Here is a 16,291-nt window from a genome sequence, read left to right on the forward strand (position 1 = left end):
ACAGCAGCTTAAACCAATGGAGTCAATGTACCCCTTCAGTGGTACAGCCAGCCATTTTTCTCATTCACTTGTGCTGGGGAAATCTAATACATTTAATTGCCACAAATGCACAGCATACAGAATGTTAGCAAAAATATGTGGCATTGATTTTAAGAAACAAATGGTTCTTAGGTGCAAATGAATGTGTAAGTGGAGAGCAATGCATCACACAGTATATGCATCCCAATACATCATAGTGCAAGTCATTGGGAGTGTATGGCATTAGTTTTGCAGTGTGGCAGGAAAGGAAATGAGCTTGCTAGCATTCTCAGGGACAAACAACAGCTAGTATTTCCTTACTCATTAGTCACAAACCACATCTAAATACAGAATCCATAGCTTAAGTGTTTGATCTCCCAGTTGTCTTCTTAAATGCATGAACGATGCTCAGATCAATATGCAAGGCCCACTAGGAGAAATATGATGCGTTAATTCATCATTAACCGAATGAGATTGGGTTAATACATACCCTTTGGCTCTAAAACACATTTTCTTTCATTTTTTCATACACTAAGGAAATCTGTCAAACTCACTCTGAAAGACGTGAATTGCTAGATGATTCACTTCCAGACGTGAAACAATAATCAGAATAATCTTTTAGTTTTCCTCATGCCACTGCTTATAATGAACACATCTGTTTAACTCAGTCACCTACATTTGTTATCATACACACATGAACTTTGATTCTTGAACAACAGATCACTGAATTATGGTATATTTTGTGTTGGTTGAAAGAATAATGGCATATTTACTTAAATACTAAAATCAATTCACTGTATTCAATAAAAATGACTAAACATGAACGTAGATATTTTATCAAATCTAAATAATGCATAGAAGGTAAAATGGATAATCAGTAGATGCTCTGAAGAAGTCTGGACACTTGATGTCTACACATAGGCATAGATTTAGCGAGGCACGGTAGGATGATGTCCAACTACCTACATACATTGTGACATTATTATATACCTTTCCAGCTAATGCCGGTGTGATGTATCCCGATCAATATCACACTGTGCTCATTCATTTAGGTGAGAGGAGAACTGGTCCCCTGACTTTGGCTGTTTTTTCCAATGTTTTATTTTGCCCTACATTTCTGCCAGCGTCATCTTTGACTTGCTTAGTTGGAATCTAAAAGACACTTAATATTCAGTAATATCGTCAATTTGACGGCACTGACTCTATTGGATGTGAACAAAACGTGAACTTAATTGAGTGAAATAATGACTCTATTGTCTTCTGTAGAGCTGCTTTATAGCTTAAATGAATTAATTTATAATTATTGTATTTTGCAACATCGACTCTGAACTGAACGGAACTGAACTCAACATCGTTACTGAACTGAAATTAATCAACACTGAACTGACTCAAGCTGAATAATGACACTACTGTCTTCAGTAGAGCTGATTATCACTGAACTGAACTTGTTTCATAATGAATGAACTTTACACAGTTATTAAACTGAACTGAACCAACACTGAACTGACTGGAGCTGAATAATATTGTCTTGCTAAAGCTGATTTAAAGTTTGCATCATTGATTTTGTTACTTTCCTGTTTGATTCTCTGAAGCTGATTTGAAACATCTCTACTGTATAAAGCACATATAAAAAACTTGACTTCACTTGAATAACACATCAAAATTGAATATTTCCTGATGGACTATATCTAATGACAGAAAATATACACAGTAATAATAATGTTACTTTTCCCTACCAGACTTTGTTCAACTCCACTGCATTTTCTTAACACCAACAGTTTGAATATTACCAAGGTCCTGTAACTCATTATTTTAATCACTGGTTATTTCTAATATGCGTAAAATGTGGGTTTCCTGCCAACTTGCAACATGTAAACAACTTTGAAATGTTCCTTCCAACTTTTTAAACTTCTGCCCTGCTTGAGATTACAACAATGTGCAAAAGAAATTTGTGATTTAGCATTATATAGTAGGTCAATAATTTACATCAGTCGTTCATTAGAAGTCTCAGACCAGACTTGGCTTTTGTCCATAACATTATGCAACACAACAACACAATCAAAGACAGGCACATAAAGTTCTAGATTAAAAATCTGCTTGGTCATCCTAAGAAAAGATACTGCAAAGGACTTACAGCCAGTGAAGATTTTGCTAAATCCAGAAAACAGTGAGTACATATTTAATTTAATATTTAAGTGTTCGTAGTAATTAGAGGGAAAAAAGAGACTGGTCATGCATAAGAATTGAAACTGTTCCGGTCTATTGTTATGTAACGGTTTACTGGTTTAACTCTTAGTTGTAAATTTATATAATGGTTTAAAGACAATAACTGTTGAACTTTAAAGTAATGGCATGGAGATTATTAACACTGACGTTTGTTCTATTTAGTTTGGTCAAGTTAAAGTGTTAGATTTGACTGAATCGCGGTCGCATAAATCAATGAATTGAATGGACCCTATGTGTAAAGTTAAACTCCTTGAACTTAAACTAAGTAGGCTACGATATAACTAGTGCGTTTAGCTATAGGGCTATTGCAATACACAGGCGAACCACAGCAACTGCGTATACAGTTAAACTGAAAAAAGTGACTCTGATCGGTTTTTAATTATTTTTTCATTCAAGTTGAGAAAGAACCCGTCTGTCACAGGAAATATAATAGTGTGAGAGACCTAATTTAACTTGTTTTATCAACCCAGCGCTTTGCCTCTGCAAGACATTGTACGGTAAGCACGTGCCGTTTTTAGACCATTGATAGCTATACGCTGACTGTACAGACTGGAGCACAGTTACAAATGTCCTTATCGCTTACCAAAGTCCACAAATCTTTTCTCAATGTCATGTCCTTATTTTCTTTTTAATTTGTTGATCAATACAGCGCCACTTTCGGTTTCGTTTTACAGCTCGTCCAGCCAATTTTGGCATTTGGCAAATATATAGTGGTATATCAGGCAAATGTGTATATGTTGTTTAAGTACAAAAGTAAAACTTACTGGCTCGAGTCAAGAGATGTTCATTAGCGCACATAAACTCATGACTATTACACGCATAACAAAAATCACATCAATATCTTGCAAGTGACATACCAGCATTTTTGGCTAAAATGGCAAATAACACTGTGAAATATTGTCATTTCTAGCCTATTAGCTAGAAAGCATAACTTTAAAAGATAAAAAAGAATGATGGAGAATCAATGAATTTAATAATTTTCCACAATTATGTGAATGTTAAGTAATCATGTAATCATTAAAAAATAACTCTATTCTTATTTAAAAAGAAACTACAGTCTGTTGATGCTATAAATGTGAAGTGAAAATTGAATTTCCTTCAAACTGTAGAAGCTAAGGCATTCAGAATCTTTATGCATTTTTACTTCCTTTTTAATTACATTAATGGTTGCGACAGCTTTATTGTAGGAACTATCAGAACAACAGCATATTGGTCAAGACCCTGGTTACCATGGTACATTTTTGTAGCAGTCTTTATTTAGTCATGGCATGCTTCTGGTTAGCAAAACATATGAAAATTGATTCAGATGAACCAAATGGAATTGCTCCTTTCATCTCTCAAGCCCTCACTTTAATAGAGCTTGAGTAAACATGACAGGAGTCTGAAAACCTGCTTCCTGTAAACAAACCCAGACACCCATCTCATTGAGATGAGCTGTGAAAGTTGCATTTACCCACTCTTTCAGTGTTCATCTGAATAAATTACACAGCTCAGTACAGTCCAAGGGCAATATATTAAAATGTGCTAGCTCTCAGTAATATATCCTCCCTCCTGACAGCAAACGCACATTTGTTTCCTCAGGGCTAGAGGAAGACCGAGGATGAAGACTGTGATTGTGGTGCATGGTGGCGCGTGGGCCATCCCGGACTTGTTAGCCGAAGCATCCATGGCAGGAGTCAAAAATGCTGCGTGGGCAGGCGATGCTGTTCTTAAGAATGGTGGGAGTGCATTGGATGCTGTAGAAAAAGCTGTGAGGTCTTTGGAAGATGACCAAACTTTTGATGCAGGTATACATACACAGTGTATACTAATATTATTTATATTTAATATTTTAGTACATGTTTTGGCTCTTTGACCCTGACTTTTACTATTAAAGATTTAAAGCAGAGGAAGTGCAGATTCAGTAGTTCATCTAGGCTCTGAGTGGGACAGTATTACACCCATGGCACTTTGTTAATGACCATCTTGAGAGTAAGGTGAGAGGTTCTCAAATAATTATCAGATTACAAGGAGGAAAGCAGGGTAAAACAAGACACTTCATTAACACACCCGGCCTGTCGGTGCCAATCTCATTTGTGATGGTTAACTGCCACCATAAGTGAAATGGCTAATCCTCCTCATATCAGAGCTGCACATTCAGTGCCTCATCAGGATCATTTTATACACTGGGGTAGCCAGAGGCACAGAATGATCAATAGATGACTAATGCAATCCTGTTTGGAGTTCTAAGAGGTAGACATCAGAGTGGATAACAGTCTGGAGTACGTCAGGGGGTCATGAAAGAGATAAGAATGAGATCATGTTTTATTACTTCAGAACCTATATGTCTGTCTGTCTGTCCGTCCTTCTGTCCTTCTATACACACACTGAAATAAAATTATGCTTTGGAACAACTTTAAATTTTAAAACAACTTTAAACTTTAAATCAAATTTGTTACAGCCATTTAGTTTAATTAGTTTTTCTAAAATTATATCTAGGTATTGGTTCAACCCTGACATTGAAGGTCTGTATGTTTGTCTATCAGCTTTTACATGAAGTTTCATATGAAATGTGATATCTTTGTACACATGTGGACTTTCAGAATTGCAATCTTTCTTGTGTAGGTCATGGTGCAGTGCTGAATATTGATGGAGAGGTGGAGCTGGACAGTATCATCATGGATGGGGAAACACTTGCCACTGGAGCTGTGGCCTCTGTGAGAAACATCGCTAACCCTGTTAGTCTTGCTCGTGCTGTAATGGAAAAGGTATACTTTTCTTCTCAAATAACTTCAGAATTATGTTTTTGGGGAGTAGAGCTTTCTCCGGTGAACATGTATCCAATTTAATTCAAGCCATTTCTCGTTAAGCAAATATAGAACTGAAGGGGATTTTCTTTTCAATATAGGGGATGTAATACAGAAATTTTATTTCCAATATAATTTGGTATATTTTAGATATGACACTGCAAAACATAAATCCAAATTAAACATCCTTTCTTCAATCATAAAGGCTTATTTCTTTTAATTTTCCGATAAAGACCTGTGTGACTCAATAATTTCCCATTGTAAGAGTCGGTTTCTATAAAATATTATGTCCAGTGTAGATTTAAATCTAAAACTGGATAAGGAAAATGAGGAAAGACCTAGTTCTTGATGCCTGTGCTTATCAAGGAGGTCTATGTGGATCACTTTAAAGATTTATTGTAAAACCCAGAATTGGGTGGATATATCAATTTTTTTTATTCTTATAATAGATTAAATTACCAAAAAAGCCATGATATTGACTTCAAAGGTGAAATTATATGACACCTCAGATTCAGGAATTTCCCTTGGCTGCAAAAGGTTTAGCATGTATTTTTTTTTTCAGCTGTTTTGTAATGCCAGGCTCAAAGGGAAATAAATGCTGGCTGATTTTCAGATTGATTTCAATCAGTGCTCTTTGTAATGACATAGGCTGCATTTACACTTGGCATTAACATGCGATCAAGCAGGCCGAATCATCAGTCAATCAGGACACGGCGCATTTACACTTGGCAACATCAGCTGACTTCTCTGTCCGGATAACTGATCCGATCTGTATTTCCCACGAAATATATTCAAATAAGTCTGCGGTGCAAAGTCGACCTGAAGTAGTGGGTTTTTCTTGTAAAAAATATTTTCAGTCTCACTAGTGCTCTGTGAATGCAGAAACAATGGCTGGGTTACGTTTACATTACACTGAGATCCGATCATAATGCATCCTCGACTACCTCTGGACCAGGACATGAATATCAGATAACATTCCGATCAGAAGCACGTTTACACTTGTAAAATGAAAAGCCTTCATAAAAGAGATCTGTTTAAGATACCTTTGTCTGCTATTTTAAAGGGCAGTTCAAGATACCTTTTGTCACATTTAGTTGTAATAAGGCCCATTGACACCAAGACCTATAACTATAAAGATAACTTTATAATGATTATTAGCATCCACAACATCAGCCTATAACGTTGTTTATAAATATTTTAATCTGAAAGTTAAAAAGTGAGAAGTCATTCTTCTCATTATCATTATAGCTGTGGTTTGGACTTTGTTTTTCTCACAGAATAATGATTATTAAAACTTAATGTTATAATATATAATTCTGGGTTTGAATAAGCCTTAAGCAACGCACCTTCTTCTACAACAACGCCTGTATACAGTAACCTCTATGATATATGGCTGGAGGTAGAATTATTTTCTGTATACCATTACACCATTAACTAACAGCATCAGGCTTACAAAATATCCACACACGGAAAAATAACTATTAATATTTACATAGCCTTGTCATAAACTCTCAGCAGCTGTTATATTCAGTAGTAGATATATAAAATGTCAAAGACATTAACATTTTCCCTTTCACCAAAGTTCACCTTGCGAGGCGTTAAACATGAAGGAAACAAAACCCAAAGAATACAAGATAATTGATTAGTTGCAGCACCTGTCTTGACTGCCCCAAAAGACCTTGGCCTTACAGTGGATTGGCAGATCTCTTTAATAGCCAGTATTAAAAATTCATCAAGTCTTGATCAATGCGGCGATCAAGCTTCACTGACCTCATGCTCTTGCTTTGCGATCTAAAATGCACAGTATTTGACAAAGAAATATGACATTAATAACCACGTTAATATTTAAAAGTTTTCTAAGCCAGAGTTATGGTTTAATCCACTGAGATGTTGTACAGAAGAAATAAAATTGTAGACAGCAGAGTATTGTCTCAATAAATAATAGCAGTTCCACATGGATATGTGGACAGTAAATATGAAAATAAAGTGAAAGGATATACATAAGATGTGGTGTAGCGGTCTTTTTGTGTTTATGTGGAAGATATAACACATCCAAGGGAATCAGAATGCAACAGATAAACAGATAAAAAGATTTAGTCAGAACCAAGAACTAACCATGTAAGACATTTAACAATTTAAGTCTGCATTAAGGCACTGCAGTACATTTGCTATAAAGATTTTGCAGACCAACCCTGAGGGTAATTCGCCTTGGGTTCCCTCTGGAATATTAAATGGATTTTTACACTCAATTATATTGTAGTCAACTTAATTTTTTTGATTTATGAGTAAGGGCTGTGGTTGACATTACATGACAAGACTTTCAGGTTCTGTTCAGCAATAAAAATGACACACAGTCATACTTAAAACATGAAATTTTAAAGGGAAACCATAGTTTGAAACATGCTAGTATGTAATCTGCTTGCTAAGCCGTGACATATCAAATACTTGTTTCAAACACTGTTTCAAGTGAGAATACTCTCTCAACAGCAGTTTATGAGAAAAAACTTTTAGAAACTCAGGATGTACACTACAGGCTCACGACATCCAAGACACCAATATTTTAACAACAGATAAACAATAAATCACTTTATAATCTTTTTGACTGAGATTTCAACATGAAGGTTAAGATCATGATTTTTCTGTAGTGGTAGAGCACACCATTAGTGTATACTTGCACCATTTGTTGTTTGCTTTTGCGATCTTAGGGAGCGTTTGGAACCGGAAATGGTGACACGTGACATCATGTTGGATTGAGTAAACATTAAAGGCAGTGTAGGTAATAAATGTATAAACAACTTTCTTCCAAATTTGTTTAAACTTTCTATATATATCAATGCATAATTAAAATGTAAGTACTCTGATAAAAAGAGTATAAAAATCGAGTGACTCTAGACCGTTTAATCTGTATTAAACACAGCTCATTATTTCCATTTCGGGACGAAACATAGGATTGGCTTAGGCGACTGTCACTCTCTCGCAACCATGGCAACCACCCTTTTGCCACACATGACCTGCCCACTTGCGCGTGCATGTTTGATTTGAGGAATTTTAACAGGCACGGATCCTAGGAATACCAAAACAATGGCAGAGAAACAGCAAGCAAATTTCACAGTACCAGCCTATGCAGTTAGTGAAGGCAAACCAGGCAAAAAAAGGAAGACAGTAACAGTACAAGAAAAGGCAATGAACAAAAAGTCTTTGGATAAACAAAGAAATAAAACGCGAGTTAATATCGGCGTGGCTTTCCAGCAATGGCAAGAACTGAGGGAACTCAAGGGGCTGAAAAGTGACTCCTTGATGGCTTTATTTCTGCTGGACAGGTAAATCTTTCTTTTTGTATTTTGATCATACATATTTTTTTCATGAAGCATGTGTCATTAGCACACGTAGCTGCGTAATATAGCTAACATAACATTACTTAGCGAGCCGTAGTAGAGGCTTTGGAAGGAGCCCAGAAGGGAGGGGGTGGAGTGAATGGAAATAATGAGCTGTCTTTAAAACAGTCGTGAGAGGTATACAGTCACTCGATTTTTATACTTTCTTTTTCAGAGTACTTACATTTTAATTATGTATTGATATATAAATAAAGTTTAAACAAATTTGGAAAAAAAGTTTTTTATACATTTTTTTACCTACCCTGCCTTTAAGACTACTAATCATATCTCAACTCTTTTTTTGTGTTTTTTGCTCAGACAGATCATGTCATATTGACAGATAGAGGAGCGAGCATGTTTGCGGAGCGCATTGGTATTCCAGTAGCTGATGATCTGGTGACTGATCTGGAACGAAAAGACTGGGAACAAAGCAGTAGCTATCCAGTCGGAGTTGAAAAATTATTCAACACACAATGGTGGGTAGTTTTGTCACTTTTGTGCTTTGAGATGTTTTTAATAGTTCTTGTTTTCTTGGCATATTTCATTTCAGACGCTGATTGTGAGGACTGTATAGCTGAAGTAAATTGTCAACAGCATCTTTGGAAAGCTATGTTTTGTGTGCTTGCAGAGAAAGCATTTGGTGTTTTGCTTAAATAATTTCTCTTTCAACTATCATGAAAAAAAAATTAAAGGATAAAAATCTAGAGTTTTAAAAGTGGCTCTTCTTAGCATTGAGGCAATGGGCTAAGAATGGTAGCATATTGACGTGCTGGCCTGCACAGAACTCAGGTCATTCCCTGAGGCCTTAGGCAGTGCAGTTAGAGCTGTGTGGGCTCCAGCAAAGAGTGTTGAGTAGTAGTGGAGTCACGGCCATGGCAGGGTGTAACCTCAGCCCCGGAGGGAGTCTGTAAAAATAGTGCTGTGGAGGTGCTAAGTGACAGTTGGCTGAGCTACTGCCTTTCATCCTGCCCTGCTGTGGCTTCATTATTGATAGTCTCCCTCTGCTTGCCCTGTACTACCATCACTGGGCTTTTTAACACACAGGCCCTAGAACTCAATTACCCTCCACCTTTATTTAGGTGATTACATGGCCTACCTCTGCCCTCCTGGTCTGACCACGCTTTTATAATACAACAGTCACCGATGTGCCAGTACTTCCTATTCAAAGCATTTTGATCAAAACAGATTTAAGTATTGGATAAATGTGTCATATAATAAATATGGATACCACTATTCAGGATCAAAATACAGTTTGATGTATGTATGTATGAAAAAAAGTATGTATGAAAAAAAAATAGAATAAAGAGCAATGGTAGAGTTAGAAAAATGAAAATTCCATTCACTTTTTCCATTTCGATGAAAACTTGCCTGTCCTAGACTTAATGTGTGCTAACAAGGTTGTTTATCAATTATATATATCAAGCATAGCGTTAGTTCTGGCGTCAGCTGACTATAACTAATCCATGTCTACCTATAGGAATTTGATTCCTATCATTACTTCTTTATATAAGGTTCATTCAGTATTATTCAGCAGCTTATTCTCCCTCTCCATCCCCAGCTCCTCCTTTCATCTACAGTCAGCACTTGACATGCAATATTCCTAGTTGATATTACTATTCCTTTTATCCCGATTATGTTGTTACATGAAATTGTCATTAAGAACATTAATGATAATAGGGGTTATTGCTGCTCTCCCAGCTCTTATCAGTGCTAGACTGCGAGGTTTTGCCCAGAACAGAACCATACCGCCAGTCTACACTGTATGTTAACTGTCATTCATATTTGAAGATAGTGGTCCTGACACAAATGTTTTTATTGATGTTTTATTGTGTCCAATGATGGAATTCCTGGAATAAAAACCGCATTAACCATGATTCTGCAAAGAAATGTACACCACCAATAAGATAATTAAAACAAGTAAAATGCCCTAAAAGAATTCTTTAATACCTGCCCACTTCCATAACAGAGTCTGACTCCCTACACTTTTAAATAGTTTTTGTATTTAATTAATAATTTAATTAGTATGTATAAGCATGTTTTGTAATAAATGGAATAAATTGCTTCTATATACACAATCCACATTTAAATCAAGAGTTATCTTTATCCATCATTTTTATATTGTCATTTGCAATGCTTCATGGTATTTTAGTTTTTTTCTTCATCAAAGCTATAGTATGCAGTCCTGTACCTTTTACATCAAAGTTCATAATATTTTGATTCACCTCATAGCTAGTTCATGGTTTCCAACCTGAAAAAAAGAATCAGCCTACATGAATATTAAAGGTGCTGTATACAAGTTTTTGACTCTACTAAAAATACCATAATACGTTTGCAGATATTTCAGAAACATGCTAAGTTAACATACTTGTTTATCTGAAAAGCAATGCTACAGTCAGTAATTCTCCTTTGAAAATGTGCGTTCTGGTCCTGAATGTTGATCTCTGTTGGTTTGTGAAACATTTAAAACTTCATCTCACAATTACCATTTGTATTTTTTACTTTCAGGTAGAAACAAGCTTCTATATACATTTTCTTTAAATGCATACTGACATTTAGTTTTTGCGAATACTGTAGTATGTAGAAAATACATTTTCAACAAAAAGTTAAGACAACCACCTGTTCTTCTTAATAAGACCTCTAAACTTCTATTCAAATATCTGAACACTTCATTAGGCTGTTTATGGATGTGTGAAGATTTACTGCAAAACTCTGTGTTCACTTTGAAGTGTGAAATACAGTCCACCGTCAAGCTGCTTTTAAAAGCTGTTTTCACCTAAACCGATGAGCAAGATCCAGGCATCGCCGGTGATTTAAAAGAGCAATCAAGCGCCTGCCAAATATGATTGATGCCTCAAATCTGGAACCTGACAAGTGATTCTTTGCCAGCTGCTTCAGACAAATACTCTCCACGAGGTCCATGTTTGCTCTCCCATTTCTGGGAGAATGACATGGAGGCTGTTTTCTTTCATTTCACCTTGAACCATTGTCCTCCGTGCTGCTTCAGACTCATAACACACGCTTGTTTTCCACAGCACTGCTGCCTTAATCAGAGTTTCATGGGATATGAAGTCTGTGAAATACTAGGGTCTCTGTTCATCCCACATTCTGCTCTCCATTCTATTTCGTTTCAAGAGAACTGGCAGGGAAGACTGATGTGAGCATCATAAGAATTGTGATTTGTTTTTTTGAAGAACAGTCCATACTTTTTCATGTTTATCTACAGAAATATCACAACTGATACAACACTTTCCCTGCAATCTTTCTGAGTGTATTTTCCCAGACTAGCGGCTATGATTCAGAGTGGCGAAGGGCACTTATTCTCGCTCTCTTCCTTTGTTGAAAGGTAGATGATGATGATGAGTCAATTTCGGGTGTGCTGGCACTCTTAAAAGCATCTGTGAAGTTGTCATTAGCACCATCACCAGAACAGTGCAACATGCAATTTTTTTAGTCTGAGAGTCACATAGGAAACAAAAGTAATTGCACAGAAGCTATATTTGGAAGGGAGTTTGAGGCTTTAATCCAGTAGATTATGACTGCAGCGTATTAAGTTGAATTCTGGGACAAAAGTCTGTCTGATGAAGAGGAACTTAGCTTGAGGCACATCTCTGAGTGTGATGAATAATAATGCTGTCTCTTCAAAGCACCTTTTGAAAATACCATGTCTGAGACCATAAAATTACAGATATGAGGATATAATCTTTATTATTCAAGGTTATAGAATTTTTTTTTTCTTTTCATAATTACAGGGGCCATGATACAGTCGGAGCAGTGGCTCTGGACTCTTTGGGTAATGTGGCATGCGCTACATCCACCGGAGGAATCAGAAACAAAATGGTGGGAAGAGTCGGAGATTCTCCAATTATAGGTGAGTCGGATCAGAGATAGAGGACAGAGATAATCTCAGTGTCACACCAACATTAATTTAGAAACAGTGCCTCGGTTGAATGAGCCATTTTGGTTTGAAGGTGTCAGCTCTGATCAATACTCAATTGTCAGAGTGTTTTCTCCCGAGGTAACACACATTAACGTCCCACTCTGTCTGTGCTGCTGTCTTTTCCTGTGCGATAAGGATCTGGTGGATATGCAGACAATAGAAGTGGCGCGGTCTCCTGTACTGGTCACGGAGAGTCTATTCTCAAAGTCACCTTAGCCAGATTAATCCTCTTTCATATGGAGCAAGGTATGAGACTTTTACACTAATCCTAATGAGTGTGTTAGTGTGCATGCACCCTCATTTACATTTAAGGAGAACAAAATTGTCCATATTTGCTTAATTAATTTTTTTTTTTTATGGATTTAGGTCTTCTTTTTTTTCTTTTTTTGAAAGGCACATTTCAAAACTACCTTTCAAAAGTTTATAACATTTTTTTAAACAAAATGAGTACTTTCTTACAGCAAGGATGCATGACATTAAATAAAAGTGATGGTAAAAACATAGTGTTACAAAAAAATTATTTCTATTATTATTATTACTATTACTAAATATTAAGTAGCACAACTGTTTTTAACATTTGTAATAATAAGAAATGTTTCTTGAGCGGCAGATTAGCATATTAAAATTATTTCTAAAGGATCATGTGACACTGAAGACTAGAGCAATGACTGCTGAAAATTCAGTTTTGCCACCACATAAATGACATTTTACAATATTTTAGAATAGAAAATAGTTATTTTAAATCATAATCATATTTCACAAAAATATTTACATTCTTGTTAATTAAATAATTGCAACCTTGGTGAACAAAAAATTATAAATAAAAAAAATGTAAAAAACAAAAAAAAACAAAGTAATTCCAAATGTATTTGTTCTTTTAGTTAGATGATGCTTAAAATGGCTGATTTCTATATATTTTTAGATGAATTTTTATATTAATGTAAAAGAGAACATGTATATTTTAGGTCCTTATCTTCACTATTTCACTATTTAATCATATTTTAATTAGTCCTGAAGTGTGACAAATTAAAGTATAAATATCTCCATATTAAGACAGCTCATGAAAGCTGCATGCATTATACTTATATAAGAATGATACAAATTAAAATTAAAACACGTCATGCTGATGCTAATTATAAGGCTTACAATAAATACAATACTTATTTTTCAGATTGTCAGATTCACCAATATCACAGAATTTAAAATTACATAAAAAGACAATTAATCAATAATAGCTAAATAAGAAAATAAAATAAATAAAAATTTTCATCACCCATTTGTTTTTTCCCTTGCTATGTCTTCACTTTTGTTTGTGTTTTTACTCTTATGCAATTTGTGTTCATACTGTTTTGACTTGCAAGGTCTCGATCATCCCTTCCCCTTTACCCTCACCCACATGTTGCTATTATTATCAGATTTTTTATAACCAAGCAGAATGAGTGTCAGACCGAACAAAAATCGGATGCTGCTGTTGCCAGTCATTTTAATTGGTGTGTGTGTGTGTGTGTGTGTGTGTGTGTGTGTGTGAGAGAGAGAGAGAGAGAGAGAGAGAGAGAGAGAGGCAAGAAGGATCGGATGTGCTGCCACAGTAGGCTGATGATAACGAGGTGTGTTTTTGTCTGAGGAAAGAGTGTGAAGGGTCAGCAGCAGGCTGTTTGCTTTGTTATGCTGTGCTAGTGATGCTGCAAGCACAACCATTCTGTTTTTATATACCAGTTCTTATTTGATCAATTAGTGGGCTTGCCATTAGGGTCTCAACCATCAGTTCATTTGGGTCTTATATTTTTATTAACACTGCAAGTTATTGGTATAATTGGCACTACTTATAATAATAATAAATATGATGAGCATAAAAAGCTTTAATAGTTGGCTAGAGGCTCATGTGTCCCCAGTTAAAGCAAGAAAATGAATTCACTGCTCGGAAGAACAAGAAACAGGACACAAAGAGATGGATGAAAGAGAATTAAAAATAGACATTACATCTAAACACAGTATGTCCATATACAAAAAAAGCAAACTCACAATGCAAATCTAATGCTATTAAAAATTGGAAAAATGTAATATTGTTGCAGTGTTTGTCTGGTTGTTTTCTATGTTGGGCTAATAAGACTGCAATACCAAGACTGATGGAATGAGAAAACTATGAGAGCAACATATATTGTTCACTGTGTGACCTGGAAAGGGTCACTAAGGACACATGCACTGTCGGTGCAGCATTTCATCATACGGCACACAGAGATCAAATGCTTTTGAATTTTTTTTTTTTCTGTTCTGTTGGAAAATACTAGAAAAATACAAGCTCAATAGAAAAAGTTGTGAAGCTGAATGAACCTATGTACACTACTTTTTAAAAGTTTGGTGCTGGTTGTTTTGTTTTTGATGCTCACTAATCAAAAATAGATTAAAACAGTGATGTTGTGAAAATAGGCCTACCTGTTTTCTATGTTGAAATGATTTAAAAGATGATTTGTGAGAGCAAAGCTGAATTTTGAGCATCTTTACGAAACATTTCTTATTACCAGTGTTGTGCTGTTTAATATTTTTGTGGAAACATTTGTGATGACTAGAAATTTGAGAAGAAAAGCATTTATTTGAACTGGATTATTGGTAACAAATGAAAATAATTCTGTCACTTTTGAGCAATTTAATGCATCCTTGCTAAATAAACATATTAAGGGGTGACAATGTGTTGCCTTGTCATATGAATAGATGTTTACAGCCTTATTTAACCTTAAAGATTTTAGAATCCCTATCATTTTATTTATGCAGTTCACATTGCGCAACACTGAACGGAAATGCTTCTGAGGAAGCACAGTAAAAATACATGGCACCCAGATAAACTTACTGCTAACTTTGCTGACAGTATCACATACTTGAGTGAATCCTTTGTGAAATGCAGGGAAATCAGCCACAGCCTCCGCTGAAGCCTCACTTCAGTACATGGGAGAGAGAGTGAAGGGATGCGGAGGAGCTATTGTTGTGTCCTCTACAGGGGACTGGGCCGCCAGCTTCACCACACCACGCATGGCTTGGGCCTCCATTAAAGAGGACGTCCTGCACTGCGGGTTAAATCCCAAAGAAGATTTCACTCAGACGCTGAAATGATAACATTATACTTTAATTCTATTTTCATTCATTATTCAGAATTTCTTAAAATTTTCAGCTAATTTATTTTGCTAAATTCTATCAGTTTCCTATGTGATTAACTGTATCCTTTATACATATCTAAAAGTTATTGTGCATCAATGGTAATAAGCTGTTTCTCGTATAAAGAAAGAAAAAAAATACTCCTCTCTGCAGGTTCTGACAAGTTTAACCAACAGTTAATGAATGATGATTAATTGATTAAAAAAAAATGTTAAGTGAGAACATTGTCCATTTTAGTAACTTTAGTAGCTACAGTAGATTACTGTACATACAATATATAATAACATTTATGCAGGTTGTCCCAACTGTTTCCTCAGTGAACAAATAATAGAAACACAATATGGTGTTAAGTGACTAAATTAAGAATTCTCAAAGAGTTAATGAATAATGATAGTTATTATTAGTTAATGGCATCGTTGTCTGAAATGTATTCACAAATGAGATATGAATACATCATAAACTGTATACTGTAAGATAGGAAGACAGATGGAAAATATAACAGAAATATACTGTATAATGGCAAATCAGCATATTAATTTAACCAAATACTGTACCTTTTTTTTTGTTACATTTGTGGAGTTCAATATTATTAAAGATGAATCTTACCACTTCATATCTTCAGTCGCTTCATTTCGAGGTTTTTATGTGAAGGCGAATTGGTGGATCTGGAGGAAAAAATTATTATGTTTCTTAAAAAAAAAAGAAAAGAAAAAGATCACAATGTTCCTGCTGATTTGTGAAAAATATCCTTGATTTTTTGTTTGCTTCTTTTAGTTTGTGAATAGAGCAGTGATGATATTATA

At 35.4% G+C, this 16,291-nt stretch overlaps 1 protein-coding gene across 1 annotated transcript; it reads left to right on the forward strand.

The window, feature by feature from the left end:
- Positions 1-3,828: 3,828 nt before the first annotated feature.
- si:dkey-103j14.5 (isoaspartyl peptidase/L-asparaginase) lies at positions 3,829-15,861 on the forward strand. Its single transcript, XM_059566337.1, has 6 exons — positions 3,829-4,031; positions 4,849-4,991; positions 8,723-8,880; positions 12,154-12,272; positions 12,477-12,587; positions 15,241-15,861. The coding sequence occupies exons 1-6, from the start codon at positions 3,845-3,847 to the stop codon at positions 15,444-15,446; spliced, it is 924 nt and encodes a 307-aa protein (XP_059422320.1). The 5' UTR covers positions 3,829-3,844; the 3' UTR covers positions 15,447-15,861.
- Positions 15,862-16,291: the final 430 nt, after the last annotated feature.

This window comes from Carassius carassius, chromosome 14 (assembly GCF_963082965.1).
Source record: "Carassius carassius chromosome 14, fCarCar2.1, whole genome shotgun sequence".
NCBI lineage: Eukaryota > Metazoa > Chordata > Actinopteri > Cypriniformes > Cyprinidae > Carassius > Carassius carassius.

What these genes read in the sequence shown, in the direction of transcription:
- si:dkey-103j14.5 (XM_059566337.1), top strand. Translation starts at nt 3,845, where the DNA reads ATGAAGACTGTGATTGTGGTGCATGGTGGCGCGTGGGCCATCCCGGAC. An exon ending in CTCGTGCTGTAATGGAAAAG is followed by an intron (nt 4,992 to 8,722) that starts GTATACTTTTCT and finishes TTTTTTGCTCAG; the next exon opens with ACAGATCATGTCATATTGAC. An exon ending in AAATTATTCAACACACAATG is followed by an intron (nt 8,881 to 12,153) that starts GTGGGTAGTTTT and finishes TCATAATTACAG; the next exon opens with GGGCCATGATACAGTCGGAG.